Source organism: Beta vulgaris, chromosome 9 (assembly GCF_026745355.1).
Source record: "Beta vulgaris subsp. vulgaris cultivar EL10 chromosome 9, EL10.2, whole genome shotgun sequence".
NCBI lineage: Eukaryota > Viridiplantae > Streptophyta > Magnoliopsida > Caryophyllales > Amaranthaceae > Beta > Beta vulgaris.
Genome location: NC_079210.1, coordinates 48,130,724 through 48,150,855, shown reverse-complemented (window position 1 = coordinate 48,150,855; position 20,132 = coordinate 48,130,724). Strand labels below are relative to the sequence as shown.

General features: G+C 35.3%; 2 protein-coding genes across 2 annotated transcripts; one reads left to right on the top strand and one right to left on the bottom strand.

The window, feature by feature from the left end:
• Positions 1 to 1,513: 1,513 nt before the first annotated feature.
• LOC104904332 (phenylcoumaran benzylic ether reductase Pyrc5) lies at positions 1,514 to 10,399 on the top strand. Its single transcript, XM_010692552.2, has 5 exons — positions 1,514 to 1,808; positions 2,048 to 2,182; positions 4,878 to 5,115; positions 5,790 to 5,993; positions 10,050 to 10,399. The coding sequence occupies exons 1-5, from the start codon at positions 1,542 to 1,544 to the stop codon at positions 10,214 to 10,216; spliced, it is 1,011 nt and encodes a 336-aa protein (XP_010690854.1). The 5' UTR covers positions 1,514 to 1,541; the 3' UTR covers positions 10,217 to 10,399.
• Positions 10,400 to 13,692: 3,293 nt separating this feature from the next.
• On the bottom strand, positions 13,693 to 19,295 carry LOC104904331 (protein RER1B). Its single transcript, XM_010692551.2, has 4 exons — positions 19,099 to 19,295; positions 18,475 to 18,860; positions 14,260 to 14,440; positions 13,693 to 14,146 (listed from the first exon to the last, which is right to left on the bottom strand). The coding sequence occupies exons 2-4, from the start codon at positions 18,816 to 18,818 to the stop codon at positions 14,093 to 14,095; spliced, it is 579 nt and encodes a 192-aa protein (XP_010690853.1). The 5' UTR covers positions 18,819 to 18,860; positions 19,099 to 19,295; the 3' UTR covers positions 13,693 to 14,092.
• Between the last annotated feature and the right edge of the window lie 837 nt (positions 19,296 to 20,132).

The window sequence follows — 20,132 nt, the reverse complement described above, 5'->3', positions numbered from 1 at the left end:
ATCTCCAATTTTCACTCTTTGGAAGTTTTTTTATGGATCGGGATCCCCTTCTTCATGGATTGGGATCCCCAACTACCTTTTATTTCGTTTTTCATAAATTGAAAATAGAAAATGATACGGTCATTAACTATACGTATGAGCTAATCTAACCTTTCAAAATAAAAACCATTCATTCCTTCAAAAGAGAAAAAAAAACATTCATTAATTGGGATTCATCATTTACTTATCTCTTCATTCATTATTGTTATGCCATGGGTTTAAGTATCTTAATCATGGTTGCAGAGTGAATGGGTGACTCAATAATTCATAGTCATGATTCATGCAGCTCAACAGTCATGAGACTCAGTAAGAGGTCATGATGGGCACAGAATTCCTGTTACCCTAATTCGATATTTTGAGTGTGCTTAAAGATAAGTAAACAGTACTACTCCTCAGATCTATAATGAAGTTTCATCGACCAAAGCAATATGGAGGAATTAGGTCATAACTTCATGTGTAAAAAATCGTTATTAATGACGAAGTCAAGATCAAGGTCAATTCCTTTATTGGAAACTTTTTTTAAGTTGGTAAGATGAAGAGATCCTACTGAACCGGCACCTTGTACTAGTAAAATCAGTCAGGTTTGCAGGTCAGATTTCTTGGAGGGAGAGGGGTGGTAAGGGAGACCTCACCCCCAAGAAGCTTCGAGTGGGATCTGATTTTATGACCTTGAAATCATGAGATCAGATCTTTATCACTAGGTCAAACCTAGCTTGGCATTTTATTGAATACTTCATCCGCTCTTTTTTAATCACTATTGGCAATAACTAAAAGAAATATGTGAATTTCATGTGAAGGGCAAAAATTACCAAAACAAAATATGTAGCATTGTAGCTTATGGGAGTAGTTTTTAATACTTTATCCGTTCTATTTTAAATGAAACATTGGTTGAAATGACATTATTCATTGATCAATTTTGACTCCAATTCATTGCCATTATAAAAGAAAGACATAGTTAAGTGAGATCTTGTTAGATTTGACTTGATGCATACTATCAAATTATAACTTTTTTATATTTTTTTACGTGTGTATAACTAAAGATATTAATGATTAAATAAGCGCGTTGGGTTGTGTAAAAAAGCAAACGTTTCATTTAAAACAGAACGAAAGAAGTAATAAACTTGTATAAAAGGTAAATTTAGCATTGTAGCATATAGTATATAATAGTGTAATTAAAATATTAGTCAATTTAAATAAGGCAAAATTCACATCAACACCCCAAACTATGACTTGGGTGTACATAACATCACAACCCGTAACTAATCACCCAAAATATCTTAAACTATTATACTTGGTGCGACACGTATAATTAAAGATACCATAGAACAGAGGTAAGTTTTTTGACCAACGACAAATAATCCTAATTATTTTAATAGTTTGTCTTAACTTCCCCAATGTCAATTGTCAATTGTCATTTGTCAAATGCACAAATAAAGTTGGTAAATAAGGCCAACAAAGTAATTACAAGTTACAACTTCCTTAGCGCGCTTTATAAGCGCGATATGAAGTGTTCAACTCCACCTACAACTTCACATCTGTTCAAACACTTCTTCACTTACTTTCTTAAGAAAACTTCATTAACAAAAATGGCGCAAAAGAGCAAGGTTTTGGTGATCGGAGGCACAGGATACATCGGAAAATTCGTCGTCGAAGCGAGCGCTAAGGCAGGCCACCCAACGTACGCTCTCGTTCGCGATGAAACGCTTTCTAACCCTGCTAAAGCTCCCATCATTGACAACTTTAAAAGCTTGGGTGTCAATTTGGTGGCTGTATGTTATACATAAACTTAGCTTATACTAATGTAAATAATGTTATTGTTATCGTTGTTTTTTTATTTATATGAGCCACGAAGACAGTACAAAGAAGGAGAGAAATGATTTGAACGTGTGATTTATCGTTCACAACATCTCAATAACTACTAGGCAATCGTTGTTATTGTATATATGTTGTTATTGTTTCTTGGCATTTTAACTTATTACAACGTTGTTCAATTTGTGATTGTTCTTAGGGAGATGTTTATGATCATGAAAGCTTAGTGAAGGCAATCAAGCAAGTAGATGTTGTGATCTCCACCGTTGGTTACTTTTTGTTGGCGGATCAAGTGAAGATCATTGATGCAATTAAGGAAGCTGGCAATGTTAAGGTATTTTATGTTACAATTCTAGAATGTTGATACTCCTTTCACCATTTCCATAATTTTATCATATAGTTTTTGAAATTAAAATTAATTGATTGATTTAATATCATACAGTATCTACAAATAAATCAAAAGTAACAATATAAATGGGATCAAATAAAATTTGATTATGTCTGTCATTGATAAGATCTAACAATTTGACAAACCCTATTTTACATGATCACTGTTTGATACAACCTTATATGAGTTCTTTTAAGGGGTCAACTAAACCCAACCCAGATCGACCCTTTTTTTTCCCTTGCAAAGTTGAGGTCTTTATTTTCCCCTTAACTCCTCATATAAAGTTTTTATTTTGTGTTTTTAGAACATCGTTCCATCTTGTATCATCAAATCGGCACACATCTATATAATACTAACATTAATATACTCCATGTATTCAGAGCGTGACACGTTACATACACCCTCTTCGTCTAAAATTAGTTGTTAATTACACTACGGCTCCGTTTGGTAGGGCGTAAAACGTTTTCCCGGAAAACTGTTTTCCTCTATTTTCAGTTTTACATTGTTTGGTTGGCAAAAGAGTGTAAAACCATTTTCCCTTGGGGTAAAATTACTCTCCCAAGGATGGAAAACCATTTTCCTTTCAAAATGAAGGGAAATCTATTTTCCTTCTTTCTCTTGTACACTCCTCTCACTACCTCCTTACTTTCCCTTTCATTTTCCTTTCATTTCATCATTTTTTTACATCGAACCAAACAACGGAAAACTAAATTGGAATTGTGTTTTCCATTGTAAATTGTTTTCCATGAAAATCATTTTACACTGAAAATATTTTACGCTCTACCAAACGGAGCCTACGTGTCACAAATTTGATTATTGGTTGTAAATCTACATTTTTTCCCATAAAAAAATTGAAGGTTTACAAAAATACTTTTTATTCTTGTGAAAATTTTATTATCTTCCAACACTTAATTTAAGTAAGAAGATATTAGAAAATGAAATCATATGTCATTACTATTTTGCAAATAGGTTAACATAAGAAATTTTCTTAAATGATTAACTTCAAAATTTACCAAGTTAATACTCTTCAGGATCAGTTTATTGTTTTGATCTAATGGACTACTTGGAGCCCAGATTATGACACTCTGACTAGATTGTGGTATGCCTGTGATTTCTAGATGCTCTTTATTTTTTGGCCTAATTACTTATTTTAGTGGTTCTAGAGTTGGAGAGGGATTGTACAACAAAAGGTGAATGGGACCATATAGTTTCCTTTCGTGACTTTCGTCCATTTCTTTCCGACCTCGTATTCCTACATGGTGTCACTCTCTTCCTTTTCTATACTTAAACATCACCCACTATATGTTTAATCCAACAAACCGTTGGGTATTGGGTGTGGAGATGGTAATTGGAAGATGAAAGAAGGAACGAAGTGGCGTAAGATTCATTACGTAGATGGATAAGGTGTGGTGTATGTTTGTGACAAAACGAAGCATAGACGAAGGCTTTGTACTCACAGCAGCCCGCAAGCTTTGGCCTCGTCAAAACTCGCGCCCTAAGGTTTGGCCGAGTTAAAGAGTGCGAAGAATCTGTCAGCCTGCAAGTTGTGAACCTACGCTTGCAGGTTCTGCCGCCTAGGGTGTTTTTCCTCTTGTGCACGATTTTTCCTAGGTCTTCTAGGATTATGTTTGCTACACTATTATAAATATGTTTGAGGCCTTTATTGTTTATGATATGCCAAAATATAAGAGAGTGAAATATTCTTCAATCTATAGAGAATAGAGAACCTAGAGAGAGGTCAGAAGTCTAGAGAGATTAAAGATTTCTCCAATCATCATCTCATATTGAAAGTAGTGCAGTGTTCGTGGTTTTCTTCCTATTCAAAGGGTTTCCACGTTACATCTTCGTGTGTTCTTTATTGCTTTGTTTCTTATTTCCTCCGTATTACTTTATTGTTCGATTTATTAGCGCCTACGATACATATTCCTAATACAAACAAGATGAGCAATTGCAATCAATCTTACAATAAACAAAAAAATATTTTTTCCCTATATACTTCCTCCTTTTTTTTTCTAACGAACACTCTTCCTTTATTTGGAACTGTCATAATATATTAATATGTGACACATAATTCAAAATGGCGAAAATTAGATCTATTTATCCTCCTAAACATGTGGTTCCAACTTTCTAACTTTCTAATTAACTTTCTTAAAAATGACAAGGGGACCACCACCTTTTAATTAACTCATCTAGTATCCTCTTAAATATGTGTCCCAAGCTTTCTCTTATTAGCGGTTTCTTAATTGGTTTCTTCCTACTTTCTCAATGTTCCATTTTAAAAGAAACGGGGAAGTATTGTTGCATATTTATAGGCATAATTTGGTTGTCCTTGCACCGTTCTATACAACATATGTAAATTAAATAGGAGGAAAAAATACTTCTTATATTCTTTTGAAATTGCAACATTTTGACTTTTGTATTTTTTGATACTCTACTGTAACCCCAATAATCAATTGTTATAATAATGTAAAATATCATTGAATTTGTCTTAAGATATATTCTCATAATAATGATGAAAGATAACAATAGTCAAAGTTGTATATCGATAAGCTAACATAAATAAGTGTCGCAATATCAAGAACGGGAAAGTATACACTAATCTAAATTAACTTCTAGTATTTGCATTTTTGGGGATGTTTAGAGATTCTTGCCGTCGGAGTTTGGTGTGGATGTGGACCGTACTAGTGCCGTGGAGCCAGCTAAATCGATGTTCGCCCTCAAAGCCCAAGTCCGGCGAGCCGTGGAGGCTGCCGGAATTCCCTACACTTACGTATCATCCAACAACTTTGCTGGCTACTTTCTCCCTAGTTTCTCTCAGCCTGGAGCCACTACCCCTCCAAGAGACAAAGTTGTCATCTTAGGTGATGGAAATGCTAAAGGTAATAATAGTCCATACTCCATAATGTCTCTAATTTTTTTTCCTTCTTTTCTTCTAATGAAATCAGAAATAAGCAAGCTTGTCATTACTAATTACTTGAACTCCTTGATCATGCATTCAATAACTTGATTCAATTATAGACTTCTTTTAATCTTTAAATTTTCACAATGTTTATAACATGTGAACTGTGACATTTTTGGTATTTACATGTCCAAAAATCAAAGTAGATTACAAAAATTACTAATTTGTACATTGAACGCTTATATTAATTGGTGTTCTGCTTACGAAAATAATATTCCCTCTGTATATAAAAAGGAGAGTGTTTTCGTTTTTTAATCAATGCAAATTTTCGCGATATAAAAAAAATTATAACTAAAAGCGAGAGTGTTATATGAAGTACTTATATGTTGGTAGAAACACCGCAATCAAAATTTACAAATGTTTGCTAATGCTGAAAAAACATAAGGCCTAATGTTGGATTTATCAAACAATAGAGGAAATTTATGATTTTTGTACTGTTTTATAACCCAAATAAGAGCCTTCATACACTTTTTTACATTAATTAGTTCCAAATAACAAATGATTACATGTATGATTAATTGATGTGTAGATTAAAAACCTTGAAGATTTCCAATTATTAATGATGTTATTGTTGGTTCAAATGATGAAACACAGCTGCTTTCAATAAGGAAGATGACATTGGAACTTACACCATTCGAGCAATGGATGATCCAAAGACCTTAAACAAGATAGTCTACATTAAACCCTCTGGTACAACATTGTCCTTCAATGAGCTCGTTTCCTTGTGGGAGAAAAAGATTGGTAAAACCATTGAGAAAGAGTACATTCCTGAAGAACAGGTCTTGAAAAACATCCAAGGTATGATTTTTGATGTCCGGGATTGGTATTGTGTTTCCGATCTTGATATGCATTTTTTTTTTCCCATTCCCACTAAAATATATTAAGGAAAACTCAACATTTAAAAGATACAAATATAATAATGTAGACACTAAAAGCATAATTAAAAGTTGGTCAAGATGGTAATTATGTCATATTATAATAGCAAGAGGTCATAGGTTCAAATCTTCTTGCAAGCTAATTTTACTTTTGTTAATCGACATTGCTTAAACTATTCACTATATTCAAAAAGTGGTATGTTCTCTTCTTAACATTGAACTTGAATAGTTGCCTAATTGAGGTTGAGGTGGTGGAGTATTGGTATCGTTTCCCATCTGTTATCCCTGAGGTATAGGGATTAAACCTCATTTGACTAATTTCCCATATCCCCTCGATCTCAAGTGAATCCCCTTCATCTTACCCAAAAAAAATTGTCTAATTTTTAATTAAAATTAGATGGTCTCTTATAAGACCGACTCTTTCTGCACACATGTCACAATTTTTTGTTTCTATCTCTTTACTTTCTTTAATTCCACAGTCTCCATCAGCGTTTTACTTATTTTAGAATAGATGATGCATGATAGTATTAAATAGTAAAGCACTAAAGCTCCTATAATACACAAAAGTTTACATATAATAGATTCGTACATGAGACGAGGTTACAATATACTTCCTCCGTTTTTTTTATATTACAATAATTACTATTTTGGGTAGTTTCACATTTATTGCAACAATTCCAATTTTGGTATATATAAAAAATAACTTTGATTGACAATATTATCCTTACTTTATCTTATTAAAACCATTATTAATTACTCAATTTGTCTTAAAATGCTTTAATTTTCTAAGAATGATTTCTCTCTACTCCAGTTAATTAAAGAGTTACGTTTCTGCTAAATTACTCATTTGTTCCAAATCCTTAAAAATTGTGTCCAAATACATTGTTGTAATAGAAAACGAACTTAGGTAGTATTAGTCCGGCTAAATTTTAATCGGATTGGGTCACCTTTAGTTTTTACTACTTATAACCTTCAATTTTGGTTGTTTTTTGCGACATTTTGGGACTTCTCCGGGCCTGGTCGTATTTTCTCCCAAAATATTCCTAGGAAAGTCGACGTGACTTGTGACATTGCGCACGTGCCTTTGTGTTGCCTCGAAAAGCCTCTGAACACCCCATTTGTTCATTTCTCGTGAAACTCAAAATTGTCTCGAAATGAACATAAAGGCATCCACATATTCGTTCGAAGCCACATGCTCCTTTCCGATGACCTTCCATGTCCCTAGGAGGCATCCCGTGACGTTAGGAGATCAATCCTCGGAATGTCCGAAAACGTGTATTATACCTTCAATTTTGGTGGTTTTTGCGACATTTTTGGACTTCTTCGGGCCTAGTCATATTTTCTCCCAAAACATTCATAGAAGTGCCGACTTAACTTGTAACGTAATGAATCCTTTTCGATGCCCTACCATGGCCCTATGAGGCATCCTGTGGCGTTCGGAGCTCGGCCTCGGGAAAGTCCTAAAGCGTGTATTATAACCTTCAATTTTGGCTGTTTTTGGGACATTTTTGGACTTTTTCGGACCTGTCATATTTTCTATCGAAACGTTTCTAGGAATGCCGACGTGACTTGTAACCTTGCGCATGTGCTTGGCACCATTTGCATTGCCTCGAAAGCCTCTAAACACCCAAATTGTTCATTTCTCCTCAAACCCAAAATTACCTTGAAATGAACGTAAAGACATCCATATATTCGTTCCAAGCCACATGAATCCTTTTCAATGGCCTCCCATCGCCCTAGGAGGCATCTCGTGGCGTTCGGAGCTCGGGCCTCTGGAAAGTCCGAAAGCGTGTATTATAGACTTTAATTTTGGCTGTTTTGAGACATTTTTAGAGTTTTTCGGGCCTGATCATATTTTCTATCGAAACGTTTCTAGGAATGCCGACGTAACTTGTAATGTTGCGCATGTGCTTGGCACCATTTACATTGCCTCGAAAAGCCTCTAAACATCCAATTTGTTCATTTCTCTTGAAACCCAAAATTTCCTCGAAATGAACGTAAAGACATCAACATATTCGTTCCAAGCCACATGAATCCTTTTCGATGACCTACCATGGCCCTATGAGGCATCCTGTGGCGTTCGGAGCTCGGGCCTCGGGAAAGTCCTAAAGCGTGTATTATAACCTTCAATTTTGGCTGTTTATTTGACATTTTTGGACTTTTTCGGACCTGATCATATATTTTCTATCGAAACGTTTCTAGGAATGCCGACGTGACTTGTAACGTTGCGCATGTGCTTGGCACCATTTGCATTGCCTCGAAAAGCCTCTAAACACCCAAATTGTTCATTTCTCCTCAAACCCAAAATTACCTTGAAATGAACGTAAAGACATCCATATATTCGTTTCAAGCCACATGAATCCTTTTCAATGGCCTCTGATCGCCCTAGGAGGCATCTCGTGGCGTTCGGAGCTCGGGCCTCGGGAAAGTCCGAAAGCTTGTGTTATAACGTTCAATTTTGGTTGTTTTTGGAGTGTTTTTGGTCTTATCCAGGCTCGATCATATTTTTCTCCTAAAACATTCATAGGAGTGTCTTTATCACTTGTAACATTGCCCTGGTGCTTGGCATCCTTTGCGTTGCCTCGAAAAGCCTCTAACATCCTATTTGTTCATTTCTCATGAAGCCTACATATTCGTTCCAAGCCACATGAATCGTTTGCAATGACCTTTCATGCCCCTAAGAGCCATCCCGTGGAGTTCGGAGCTCTGACACCGGAAAATTCGAAAGCGTGTATTATAACCTTCAATTTTAGCTGTTTTGGGACATTTTTGGACTTCTCTGGGCCTGGTCATATTTTCTCCCAAAACATTCTTAGGAAAGCCGACGTAACTTGTAACATTGTGCAGGTGCTTGGCACCATTTGTGTTGCCTCGAAAAGTCTCTAAACACCTCTATTTAAACTTTTCTTGTGAAAACCTAAAACTGTGTCAAAATGAACATAAAGGCATCCATATATTCGTTTTAAGCCACTTCACTGGTTCACTCCTTTCTAATGTCATCCCATGTTCCTAGAAGGCACTTCGTGCCGTCCGGATCTCAGACCACGAGAAAGTACGAAAGCGTGTATTATAACCTTCAATTTGGTTGTTTTTGGGACATTTTTGGACTTATCCGGGCCTGGTCATATTTTCTCCCGAAATATTCTTAGGAAAGCCAATGTGACTTGTAACATTTGCATGGGTGCTTGGCACATTTGTGTTGGCTCGAAAAAGCCTTTGAACAACTCATTTGTTCATTTCTCGTGAAATCCAAAATTTAGGATTAAATAACTATTGTTGCATAGAAATCTGTTGTGTAGTTTTGTTTATTACCGACAAAAGATGTATATAATAGTGTATAGACTATAGTGCTAGCTAAGAGATTTTTAGTTGGGATAATATCATTTTGTAACTGAAGATCATGAGGCAGGAAACTCGTTGGTCTTTTAAAGAAATTTTGTCCTCTCGAGTTTCGAAAATGGGAAACATGATCTTCATGAGAGTTTCATGCTAAATAGATTTTTAGATTTTTTTAATATTTATTGATTTACACATCCTTATTTCCACTTCTGTAGTTCTGTAAGAGATGTTTTCTTTTTTCATAATGCAAAGCAATGGCCTCCGGGTTTATTTTTACCAAGAGGGTTGATTCTCTGGTGATTTCTTATTGTATTATGTCTTTTCCTAGATGGTAATTTAAATTTTTATTGTGAACACTTAAAGCATGATTAAAAGTTGGTTGAGATGGTAATTGTGTCATGTTACATTAGCAAGAGGTCATGGGTTCAATCTTGATACAAGCTAAATTTACTTTTGTTAATCGACATGACTTATATACACTTTGAACAATTCTAGTGCAGTAACAGAGGTGACACATGGTGTATATACATTGTCACACACGTCTAAATGTCTAAAATTTTAACTTCGACATCACTAAGTCCCTTTTTGGATGATTAAATTTTGCTAAGGTTGGTGTGTTGGTTTAATGTTATTGTTGCAGATTCCCCACCACCAGTGAATGTATTTTTGGCAATTGGACATGCTGTTTTTGTGAAGGGTGATCAGACTAACTTCAACATTGAAGAGTCATTTGGAGTGGAGGCTTCTGAACTTTATCCTGATGTCAAATACACTACTGTGGATGAATACCTCAACCAGTTTGTTTAGAAATTAAGATATCTTGGACATCATATTTTCCAAGTATCATAATTTCTAGTCCAAATGCAATTGAAATTTTAATTTCCTATTAAGGAAAATTATCCAAGTAGTAACAAAAGGATTTCAATTACTATTGAGAATAATGTAACTTTTGCTTTGTGTCCTGTGATATGATTTACTTATATTTTCTTATGTGTTATGTGTTATAATTTATATATTAGAGCACCCACAATGGCAAGCTACAAGTAGTTGTAGCTTTGTATGTCACGTCATATTTCCAAACTACAACATTCCTAAACTACAACCTCTCACATTAAAAAACTACAACTACTTGTCGTTTTTGTAGGTCCCACATGTCATAAATCCAATTGTATATAGAGAAAGTGTGTTGGAAAGTAAAGTGGGGCCCACAAAAAATTGACAAAGCTAGTAGCTTTGTGGAGCTACTTATTATAGCTATAAGTTGGTGAATTGTCTGACGTAATTGGAGACTGCTGGACCACTTGTCACCCAGTAATTCAGCGGTCACTACTCACTAGTGACTGGTCACTATATAAATCCACATATTTACGTTAATTTCATTTTGTTCTCAAGCACTATATTATTCCCTCCGTCCATACATAGTGCTTGTTTTTTAAGGTCAAAATTTAAAATTTTTTACAAGATAGTTTCATTAAAATATATACAAAAAAAATGCTCAGGTAAGATCTTGTAAGATTCGCTTTAATGTGCATTTTGATGATATTAACTTTCTATATTTTTATTAATACACAATTTTGAAGATATTAAAGGTCAAAGTTATATCTTGGATACTGTACAAAAAGGAAACAATTACTATATTATGGGACAGATGGGAAACAATTACTATATTATGGGACAGATGGAATGTGAAATTATCTAAACTATTTGCTTTAAAGGGGGTAATTTTCTTATTATACTACTTACCAAGTGATTCTTTTTAACTCAAATAATAAGTGTTAGATTATGAAAAACTCTCCCTTATATTGATCGATACTTATAGGGTTACAATGATAATCCTAATCATATTAGGAAAACTTACAAGATTTATAAAGATAATATTTTCCAAGAACATATCCTAAATCTAAAAAAAAAATATTCTGTATATATACTCTATCACACTCTTGCGGAGCAAGAAAAAATCGGATGCTCAAACTAGATCTAAATCATGCATTAAACGATCAATGATCTCTTTGTACACCAACTACCGTCGTCATACAATATCATTAAAAATAAGGTCTCGTTTGGTTTACATGGGAAGTAATTTCCTATGGAAATTTACATTTCATGGGAAATTTCATTTCCTAGGAAATTACTCACCAGGGGGGGAGGGAGTGTTAGTGAGTAATTTCCCATGTTTCATGTGAAATTCTATTTTCCTTGGAATTTGTATTTCATATGCTTCTCCCATTTCCCTCCAACCAAACACAACACTCATAATGTATTTCCTAGGAATTTGTATTTCCAAGGAAAATAGCTTCCAACCAAACAACACCTAAATGTCTAACAGTTTTTTTGCTTTTATTCCTCTTTACAAGAATAAAAACGGATTGGAGGAGCTTTTCACTTCCTTTCTTAGGAAAAAGCCAACAAAGTAGTAGTACTACAATTAGAACAATTAATCAATTTGTATTTGAACCCTTTTAATGTGGGGGTTAGTATTTATTTAGCTTTAGTGTGCTAAATCTTGCCGTTCTAAACAAATTAGCTTAGGGGGGGACCGTCAACTACTAGTAAAAACTGATCGGTATTTTCTTTACCATGCGAGAACGAATGATTGAAATTAGATTTTTTCTTGTAACATAAAAAAATATGGTAATTATAATCTCATAATAATATTGCAAGTTGTCCATTAAATTAATTGGAATAAATCTCTGAATAGTACTTACTATATACATTAGGGTTGGGCTAAATAGACTAGTTAGGGCCAAGGCTTAGAGCATTGAGCAACCAAGCTAGGCTGATTCATGAACAAGTTAAGAGGGGTCTAGTTTTTGGACAGTTTAAAAGCCTAAACTATCCGAACTGTTTTAAGGACCTCATATACTAAGCAGATAAAGAGAGATAAAAAGGATGATTCATTCAATGAATGAAAAAAGAGATATACCTCATGAAAATGTGTTATGTTGCAATTATTCTGAAATGTTGCAAGTAATAGAAATAGAGGTGGCAAACGGGTTGGGTCATAATCGGGTCAGCTTTTATTCGGGTTGCGTTTGGGTCGGGTCGGGTTCGTTTGGATATGTGTTAATATCGGGTCCATGAGATTTCGAGTCATATCGGGTCGGGTTAGATCGAATTTTCAATCTCGCAAATAAATAAAACACATATAAGACTAATGAGAGTAAATTAAATAATTAATAGACACTGGCTAAATCACGAAGCCTAAAAGAGAACGAATATTATCCTTTGTGATTCCGTAATTTAATTATGAACTTACTATAATCTATCACAAGTTTCTCTACCATCAGAAGATTCAGAACCTATTCCTGTAAGACAAAGCACTCTCTCACAATATTGAATAGTAAGGCTATGTTTAGTTCACCTGAAATTTCCTGATCTGAACTTATCTGATCTAAACTTATTTTTTCTGATCTGATCTGATCTTATTTTTTCTGATTACAAGATCTTATTTTTTAGATTTTTCTCAACATATAAGAAAAATTATAGTCATGTGAGGTCTTGTTTGATTCGTCTCAATGAATACTTTATTAATATTCAATTATTATAATTTTTACTAATATGTAATGAAAGATATAATGATTTTTAAATATAAGCATGATCTAAACTGATCTGAACTTATTTTTTCTGATCTGATCTGATTAGATCTGAAATAAGCAAAAATAAGGTGAACTGAACATAGCCTAAGATTTGAAGAAAAAGTGAAAGGGAAGTCAGGGATTTGCTTTTTCTTATTGCCTTATTAGATACAAAATAAGAAAATGAATTGGATTATTTACTAGATCTGAAAATAAAAGGTCACTCTACTACGCCCACTTCCATTTCTCTTCCCTTTTTTCTCCACCACTCAAAAGATTCAAACGCTTGGAGAAAGTATTTTCCCGTATCAGATATTGGACAACTTGTCTCATATCAGATTCAAACGCTTGAGGTGAAAATTCCACCACCTATAAGTCTATAACTACGCTAGCACAATCGCTGATTGTCCTATAACTACCAAAGAAACTATTGAAGAACATCACCTTTAACTTCTGCCTAATTTCAGATTTCCAACTAGATATCCTGTGTTGCAGCAAATGCAGTGAAATTGGTCACAAATTTAACCCATATCAGTACAAATGCAAGCTGACAATACTATGATTCTGCAAAAATATCCACCCTCCTCATTCTTTCCATGATTTTCACAGTCTGCAATATTTCGAGATTTAGCAACAGAAAGCTATCAAGCACATAAAGGAAAAATATGGAGCACCAACTGAGTTATAGAGCAAATTATTCTTGATGAGTACGTCAAATAATGCCTGTTTAAGTATAATAAAAGTGTATTTAACATACAGAATTAGAACAATAGAATTGTATTCACGGAGAAAAAAAGAAGGAACAGGAAAATAAATGAATAGGGAAGTGCCTTGCTAATACTTGGAGCTTTAATACACCATGAAATCGATACCATTTAACAAAAACAACAGCCAAGTATAGGTCCACACTAAGCAACAACAAATTTCCTTGCAAATGCAGGGTAATTAAAATGCAACCAGATAGCGGTATATACTTCTAAAATACGCAGATGAAAAATATATATTTGGTCACAATTTGCCCCCTTCACTCTTGTCCTACACTAAAATTCAGAGGAAGGTTAAGGTTGATCTTTCACTTCTCCAATACCTGCAAATATTGGATGTATCATCAGTCAGCACGAGAACCACTGGCAGCTGCACCCGATTTCTTCCCTCCATATTTCTGCATCAAAAAAAAATCAGCAAGCCAGTAGTCAGAAGGTAAGATTGTGGAATAAGACCACCAAAACAATATACAGGGAGGAAAGTACCAAACTACTTCATAGGACCACCTACCTGCTTTCCAATGCTGAAAGGAACATATCTGTACTTGATCATGTGTGCTATTTGGCGCTTCATGGTGAGAACAAACAGCACAACCCAGTAACACAACAATATTGGCCAAAATACAGGAACATCAAACACAGAGAAGAAAGTCATAACAAATGCTATGCAGAACGCCTTAGTTATGGTGTGCCTGCAAGTAAATAAACAGAGGAGATCATTAAACAGAAGAGACCATAACCTTGATTGATCAGAGACTTGAAAGAACAAGCATGACCACGATGAAAGTTGGATGGCTTATGCCTATGTTTTCACAATATAAACATCCCTCTGACAAAAAAAAAAAAAAAGAAGATAATCACTACTTAATGATTCTCCAAACTATCCTTGCCAACTTTCAAATGTTATAATCAACTTCCACTCTTTCCCAAGTAACAAGTAAATATATGGTAAGGTATCCATTACTACAACCACATATGAAAAAAGAACCACCACTAGGTTATAGTCAGCAAGTCAGATCTTCTTGTCAAGAGTCGACCCTCACTATTATACTGGGCATACACCAATAACACAGCCATAAAAAACACCAATGTATCACAATCATCAACTGTCAAACAAGAATCAGAAACGGTCTGGAAGTCAACAAGTCTAGGGTAACCACCATAGATAGCCCATATTCAAAAAGAAAATTCAATATGTATGTACGCAGCTAAGCGTGGTCAGACAGATATATTCCCAACTAAAAAATAATACAAAAAAGCACCCAGCTACAGCCTAAGTGAAAAAATGCATCAAATGATCCTATTTACTTAATATACAATTTAACAGACCCTACTCAACACTAACCTAACTTCAGTAGATAATTTAGCCAGAAACCCCCCACCCACCTCCACAGCCCTCCCTTTTCTGTCTTCTCCCAAGCCAGACACCAGCCCATCACCACTCCTCTTTTCTCTCTCTTATGATATATCTTATCCCTAACCAGCCACCACCACTCCCCCCTCCACTTTCTTCCCCGACCCAGACCACCCTACCTCCTCGTCTCTCTCATGCCCACCACCCCCTCCCTCTCCAACCCAACCCTTCAGTCATAATTAACACCCCAACAAGATCCCTAGGGCCTAGACTCACCTCAATGAAACTTATGCAGTCCACGACCTCAATCCAAATGACCACCCCTACACCTCCATCCCAACAACCACCTTCTCAGCCACCCAACAAAAAACACACCACTTAACCAACTATCAGATATCAATTCCACCATCAAGACAGCCTCAGACCAACCCCACCAAGTACCAACACTCATCCTAGATCTAAGAGAAACAAAGAAGATTTGGGAGGTAAAGAGGGAGAGAAAATCTAAACCCCACAACCTCTACCACCACCTTTAATCACGACTCCACCACCCAATGAAGCACCAAATGACAAAATTGATGGGGCTAAGGCCATCGACGCTAGTGATAGTGGCTCACATGACTAAAGATGCAAGATAGATAGATAGATACATAGAGAGATAGAAAGGGGTGCAAGAAGGAAATGAAAAGGCTTGATAGGGATCACAGGATGGCAACGACGATCTGGTCGGCAAACAGAGGGATTAGTTACGAAGATTGTGCTCTGATGGTGCAACAGGATCAAGAGAAGGTTTAGGTGGCGGTGGGGACATGGGGTGAGAGAAGAGAAAATGGGAATGAAGGTGGCTAACTTAGGAGAAAAGGAAAAGGAAAGGACGTTGAGATGAAGAGGTTGGATTTATTTAAAATAATTTTTTGATCAATTTAGATTATTGTTAATTAGGATCCTTTTCATCATTAAGTAATTAGGGTCATGTGACTCATGTCATACAATGCGCTTTTGCTGATATAGCTAATAGTTGGGTATCATTCTCTATATTACCATAGTTGGTATATATTTGTCCAAACACCCATAGATACGTATATATATATATATATATAATATAATATATATATATATTTATAATATATATATATATATATATATATATATATATTAAATTTTGCTGTTCGAACTAATAAGATTCAATAGGAAATGGTTCTTTTATCTCAAGTTCTCGCTGAAAGCAATATGCATAACATAATACTCCTTGCATCACAAAATGAACATCAATTCTTGATAATTCTAACTGCTATCCATTCTTAAAAATAAGCCATAATTATTGAATCAACATCCATCCTCCAATATCCAATCACAACTATTTCCCTTGTTACGAATAATGAAAAAAAAAATTGCAGCTCTCTCTTCTATTATCTCCTTCAAATGGGGGGGCGGGGGGGGGATTTAATTCTACACATCAGCCATCTCTTCTTGTCAAGAGTTAAGGGCACACGACTGTATTGACCACGACAGGCTAAGATTTTAAACCTGTGATACTACAAGATAGGGGGGGAAACTCAACTACGGAGCAAGGATCAAGCATATTACGGGAGCCAACTACTTGTACCTAAAGTCCACCTTCCTGCTTCGGTGATACAACAAGACATGTCTAACCCACTTCAGAAAGCACTTTCAACCAACTTCAAAAAGATGTATATGGCTAAACCTCGGGAGAGCTCACCCAAGAGCAATACAAACACCCCAAATTTGAAGATGTATCGTCCAGGTAAAAGAGTGCAAGTGTGCAGCTACATGCAAGGAAGACTACAGGCAATAATATATTAGAACTTAAGAACCAAATCCCGTCCCTATAATATGTTCATCTTGAGAGAAAAGGCAACCAATGCAAAGTCCACAGTAGTCCACAGTAGTCTATTCTCTATACATAAAAAAATAAAAAATAAAGAAGCAATATAAGTTCTGTATCCAGCAGTCTGTTTCTAAACTTTGAGCTCAGCCACGTATCTTCCCAACATATCCATCAAATTAGCTGGTAATTTGTCTATTCATTCCGGGCATTTAATGTCAAATTCAGATAAAGGAGAAGACAGGCATTTACTTTATTAAAATGGAACATTTTATATGCTTTTGTCACAGATCATCAGTTTTCATTGCAGTGTGATATAAGCATATTATCAAGTGAAATCAACAACTTCTTTTGAATTACAAGACACAAGCTGCTCTTGTTTTCAGCAGTTCAACAACATCTATGGATCTAGATAGTGTCAAATTCCATATAAACTTCGTAGAACTAACATTGTGACATTTTATCTATTAATTTCTCCAATCTAATATCATTTGTCTGACATGAAAGACCAAAATTGCTTTGTGCAGCAAGTGTTAGATGACCTACTCTACTCTACAAGCCCAAGACTTATTAATATATGTCCTCAACTCCACAAGCACATAGAATCACCATCTATTAAGGTCCCTTAATGTCCTCAACCAACAAAAAGCCACAACAGAAAACAATAGCCTCAACCCAAAACTTCAAGTACCAACAACTGTAGTGATCAGAACCATGAGATGCCTTAACTTTGGGCGTGAAACGGTGCAATAAAGAAAGAAGTAACGAGAACAAGATAAACCTATGAACTGAGAATATTCCCATGTCCTCGGAAAAAAAATCTTAAACATCCTCTTCCAAGCTCGCAAAAATGGCAGCCAACCTTCCAAATCCCACGAATAAGCTCGGAACATTTGAGTTAAGTATAACTTCTTTAGATCTAAAAACAAAGCCTACAAACAGCTTGTGAGAAGATAAATACTCCAAATTATCGTGACAAAGAAATGACGATATCATAGCCTTCGAAAATGATCTTGGTAACTTTCTCACCCAACACACCTCTTCTACCAACAAATACCAACATCAATAAACGAACCCACAAATCCCAGCAAGTCCCCAAAATCACTCAGAAACTATTCAGCTATTCATTAAATCCCAAAAGTAAAGACTGCGATAAAGATCACTTTGCATCTCGGAATTGTTAAGCTGGAGCGAGGCAATACAACTATCAACAACGAATTCTTACTCTCCTAACACCTCGTTCACCAAACTACCTCCTCCACTGAGAAGTTTTGGTGAAGTGCTTTACTAGCATAGTCCCCAGTAACCTCTCAAACCCGCACCATTGCTACATTTTCAAACCCAAAAACCAAAACACTAATCGTCTCGCTAAACGATTCAACAAGAAGCCAATACAACAAAAAATAAACAATCAATTACTCCATACACCAATACAGCCAGATTCAAAAACCCCCAAATCATCAAACATAACCAAATTTTCAGCTAAAATACCAAATTAAATCAATGAAATGATAGAAGAAAGTTACCAAAACTTAAACTCCGGAAGACGGCGAATAAAGGGCTTGAATTCATCAGAACCTTTAGTGGGTAAAACAGCACCATCAGAAGCCTCTAATTCAGGGTCAATCAATGGGGTTAAAAACCCAATTAACAGATTCAAGATATAGATCCCAAGACCATAAGTAATGATGTAAAAACCTTGAACAAAATAAACCCTAATTCCATAAATCAAAGCAATAATTGCTGTTCCCACCCATCTAGGAACTGCATGAGGTGTCGTCTTGTCCAAATAATACTGGTAAATTCTTGAAAATTCATGGAGTTTCTTGCTCACTGGAGTTTCTGTCGACGACCCACCTAAACCATCCATTATAAAACCCTAATTTTTACAGATTTCGAACCACGACAAGATCTGCCCACAAAAAAGTACAAACAATTAGGGAAATTTATGGGTAAATCAGTTGATAGAGAGAATCTTGCGATGTGGGTTTTGTTTAATTAGGTCGAAATCAGTAAGAAAAAATGGGGAAAGTGTGATCTGGTTAATTTTATCACGAAAGAATGATGGGTTTTTGTCAATTCTTTTTGCTTTTATTCAATTAGAGGAGAGAGAAAAGTTTAAGTTGGAGTTTGAGATTGATTTGATTTACCTTTTAGAGGAAAAGAATGCAAGTTGAAGCTTCGTAAATGGCGTGTGAAATGGAGTTAGACCGACAGTGGTAATGGTGAAATCTGATGCTCTTAGGAGGTTGAAAGGTCGTAGAATGGAGTAGGATAGAAAGAGAGATTTGGGGAGGGCTTTTTTCGGTTTATCCCCTTTTCTCTATGAATCTTTTTGATTTCTTATGTGTTTTTAAGTATTTATTTTTTGTGTACTTGTGCTAGATTTTGTTTTTTTTTTTTTTTTTTTTTTTTTTTGACAATAAGTACAAACAAATACTACATTAAATTACCTAGTCTGGCTGCTATAGCTAAATCATGAGCAGGAGCCAGATCTTTTCTATTAACCTTATGAATTTTACAAAATAGAAAGTTATTATATAGAGCCTGGATATCATGAACTATTGTTGCAATTTCAAATGGATAATAGCTTTTCTGTATAGCTTGGACTAGGTTCTTATTGTCCGATAAAATACGAAACACGATTAATACCATGAGATATTGCTTCACGTAGCCCTCGAAGAATTGCATGTGCTTCAGTTTGAAGTGATGATATAGAAAATACCACATCATTTCCTTCAAAAATTTTATTATTTCCTTGAAAAGCTAACCATCCGATCCCTGCCCTTGGCCGATTATGTTTGTATCTCTTCCATGCTCCATCCACCATTACTATACACTCTTCATAACATCGATTAGTTTGAGAATAGAAGTAGTCTGTCTGAAGTAAAGCTTTTTGTGGATCGAGTAAGCAGTTTTTATCTTACTTTTAATCCTGTTACACCTCAATGATTTCCTTTAAGCAAATTACTTTCATATGCATAATGTTTATTGGGTTTACCTCATCTTTTCTGAAAACGACGTTATTCTCATGAATCCATATAGCCCAAAGTGTGGCGATGAAATCTGTTACTCGTATAGATTTGACACCATCTTCCTTCCAGAGTAGCTTGAGGAAATTCTTAATCCATTCATCAAACGGTATATCAGGATTGGTTTGAATTCTAATTCCCAATGTCGAGCT

Excerpts from the sequence above, each read along its gene's own strand:
- LOC104904331 (XM_010692551.2), bottom strand. The coding sequence starts at position 18,818 with ATGGATGGTTTAGGTGGGTCGTCGACAGAAACTCCAGTGAGCAAGAAA. Across the intron at positions 14,441-18,474 it reads CTTCCGGAGTTTAAGTTTTG|GCACACCATAACTAAGGCGT; the intron begins GTAACTTTCTTC and ends ATTTACTTGCAG. Across the intron at positions 14,147-14,259 it reads CTTTCAGCATTGGAAAGCAG|AAATATGGAGGGAAGAAATC; the intron begins GTAGGTGGTCCT and ends TTTTTGATGCAG.
- LOC104904332 (XM_010692552.2), top strand. The coding sequence starts at position 1,542 with ATGAAGTGTTCAACTCCACCTACAACTTCACATCTGTTCAAACACTTC. Across the intron at positions 1,809-2,047 it reads TGGGTGTCAATTTGGTGGCT|GGAGATGTTTATGATCATGA; the intron begins GTATGTTATACA and ends GATTGTTCTTAG. Across the intron at positions 5,116-5,789 it reads AGGTGATGGAAATGCTAAAG|CTGCTTTCAATAAGGAAGAT; the intron begins GTAATAATAGTC and ends GATGAAACACAG.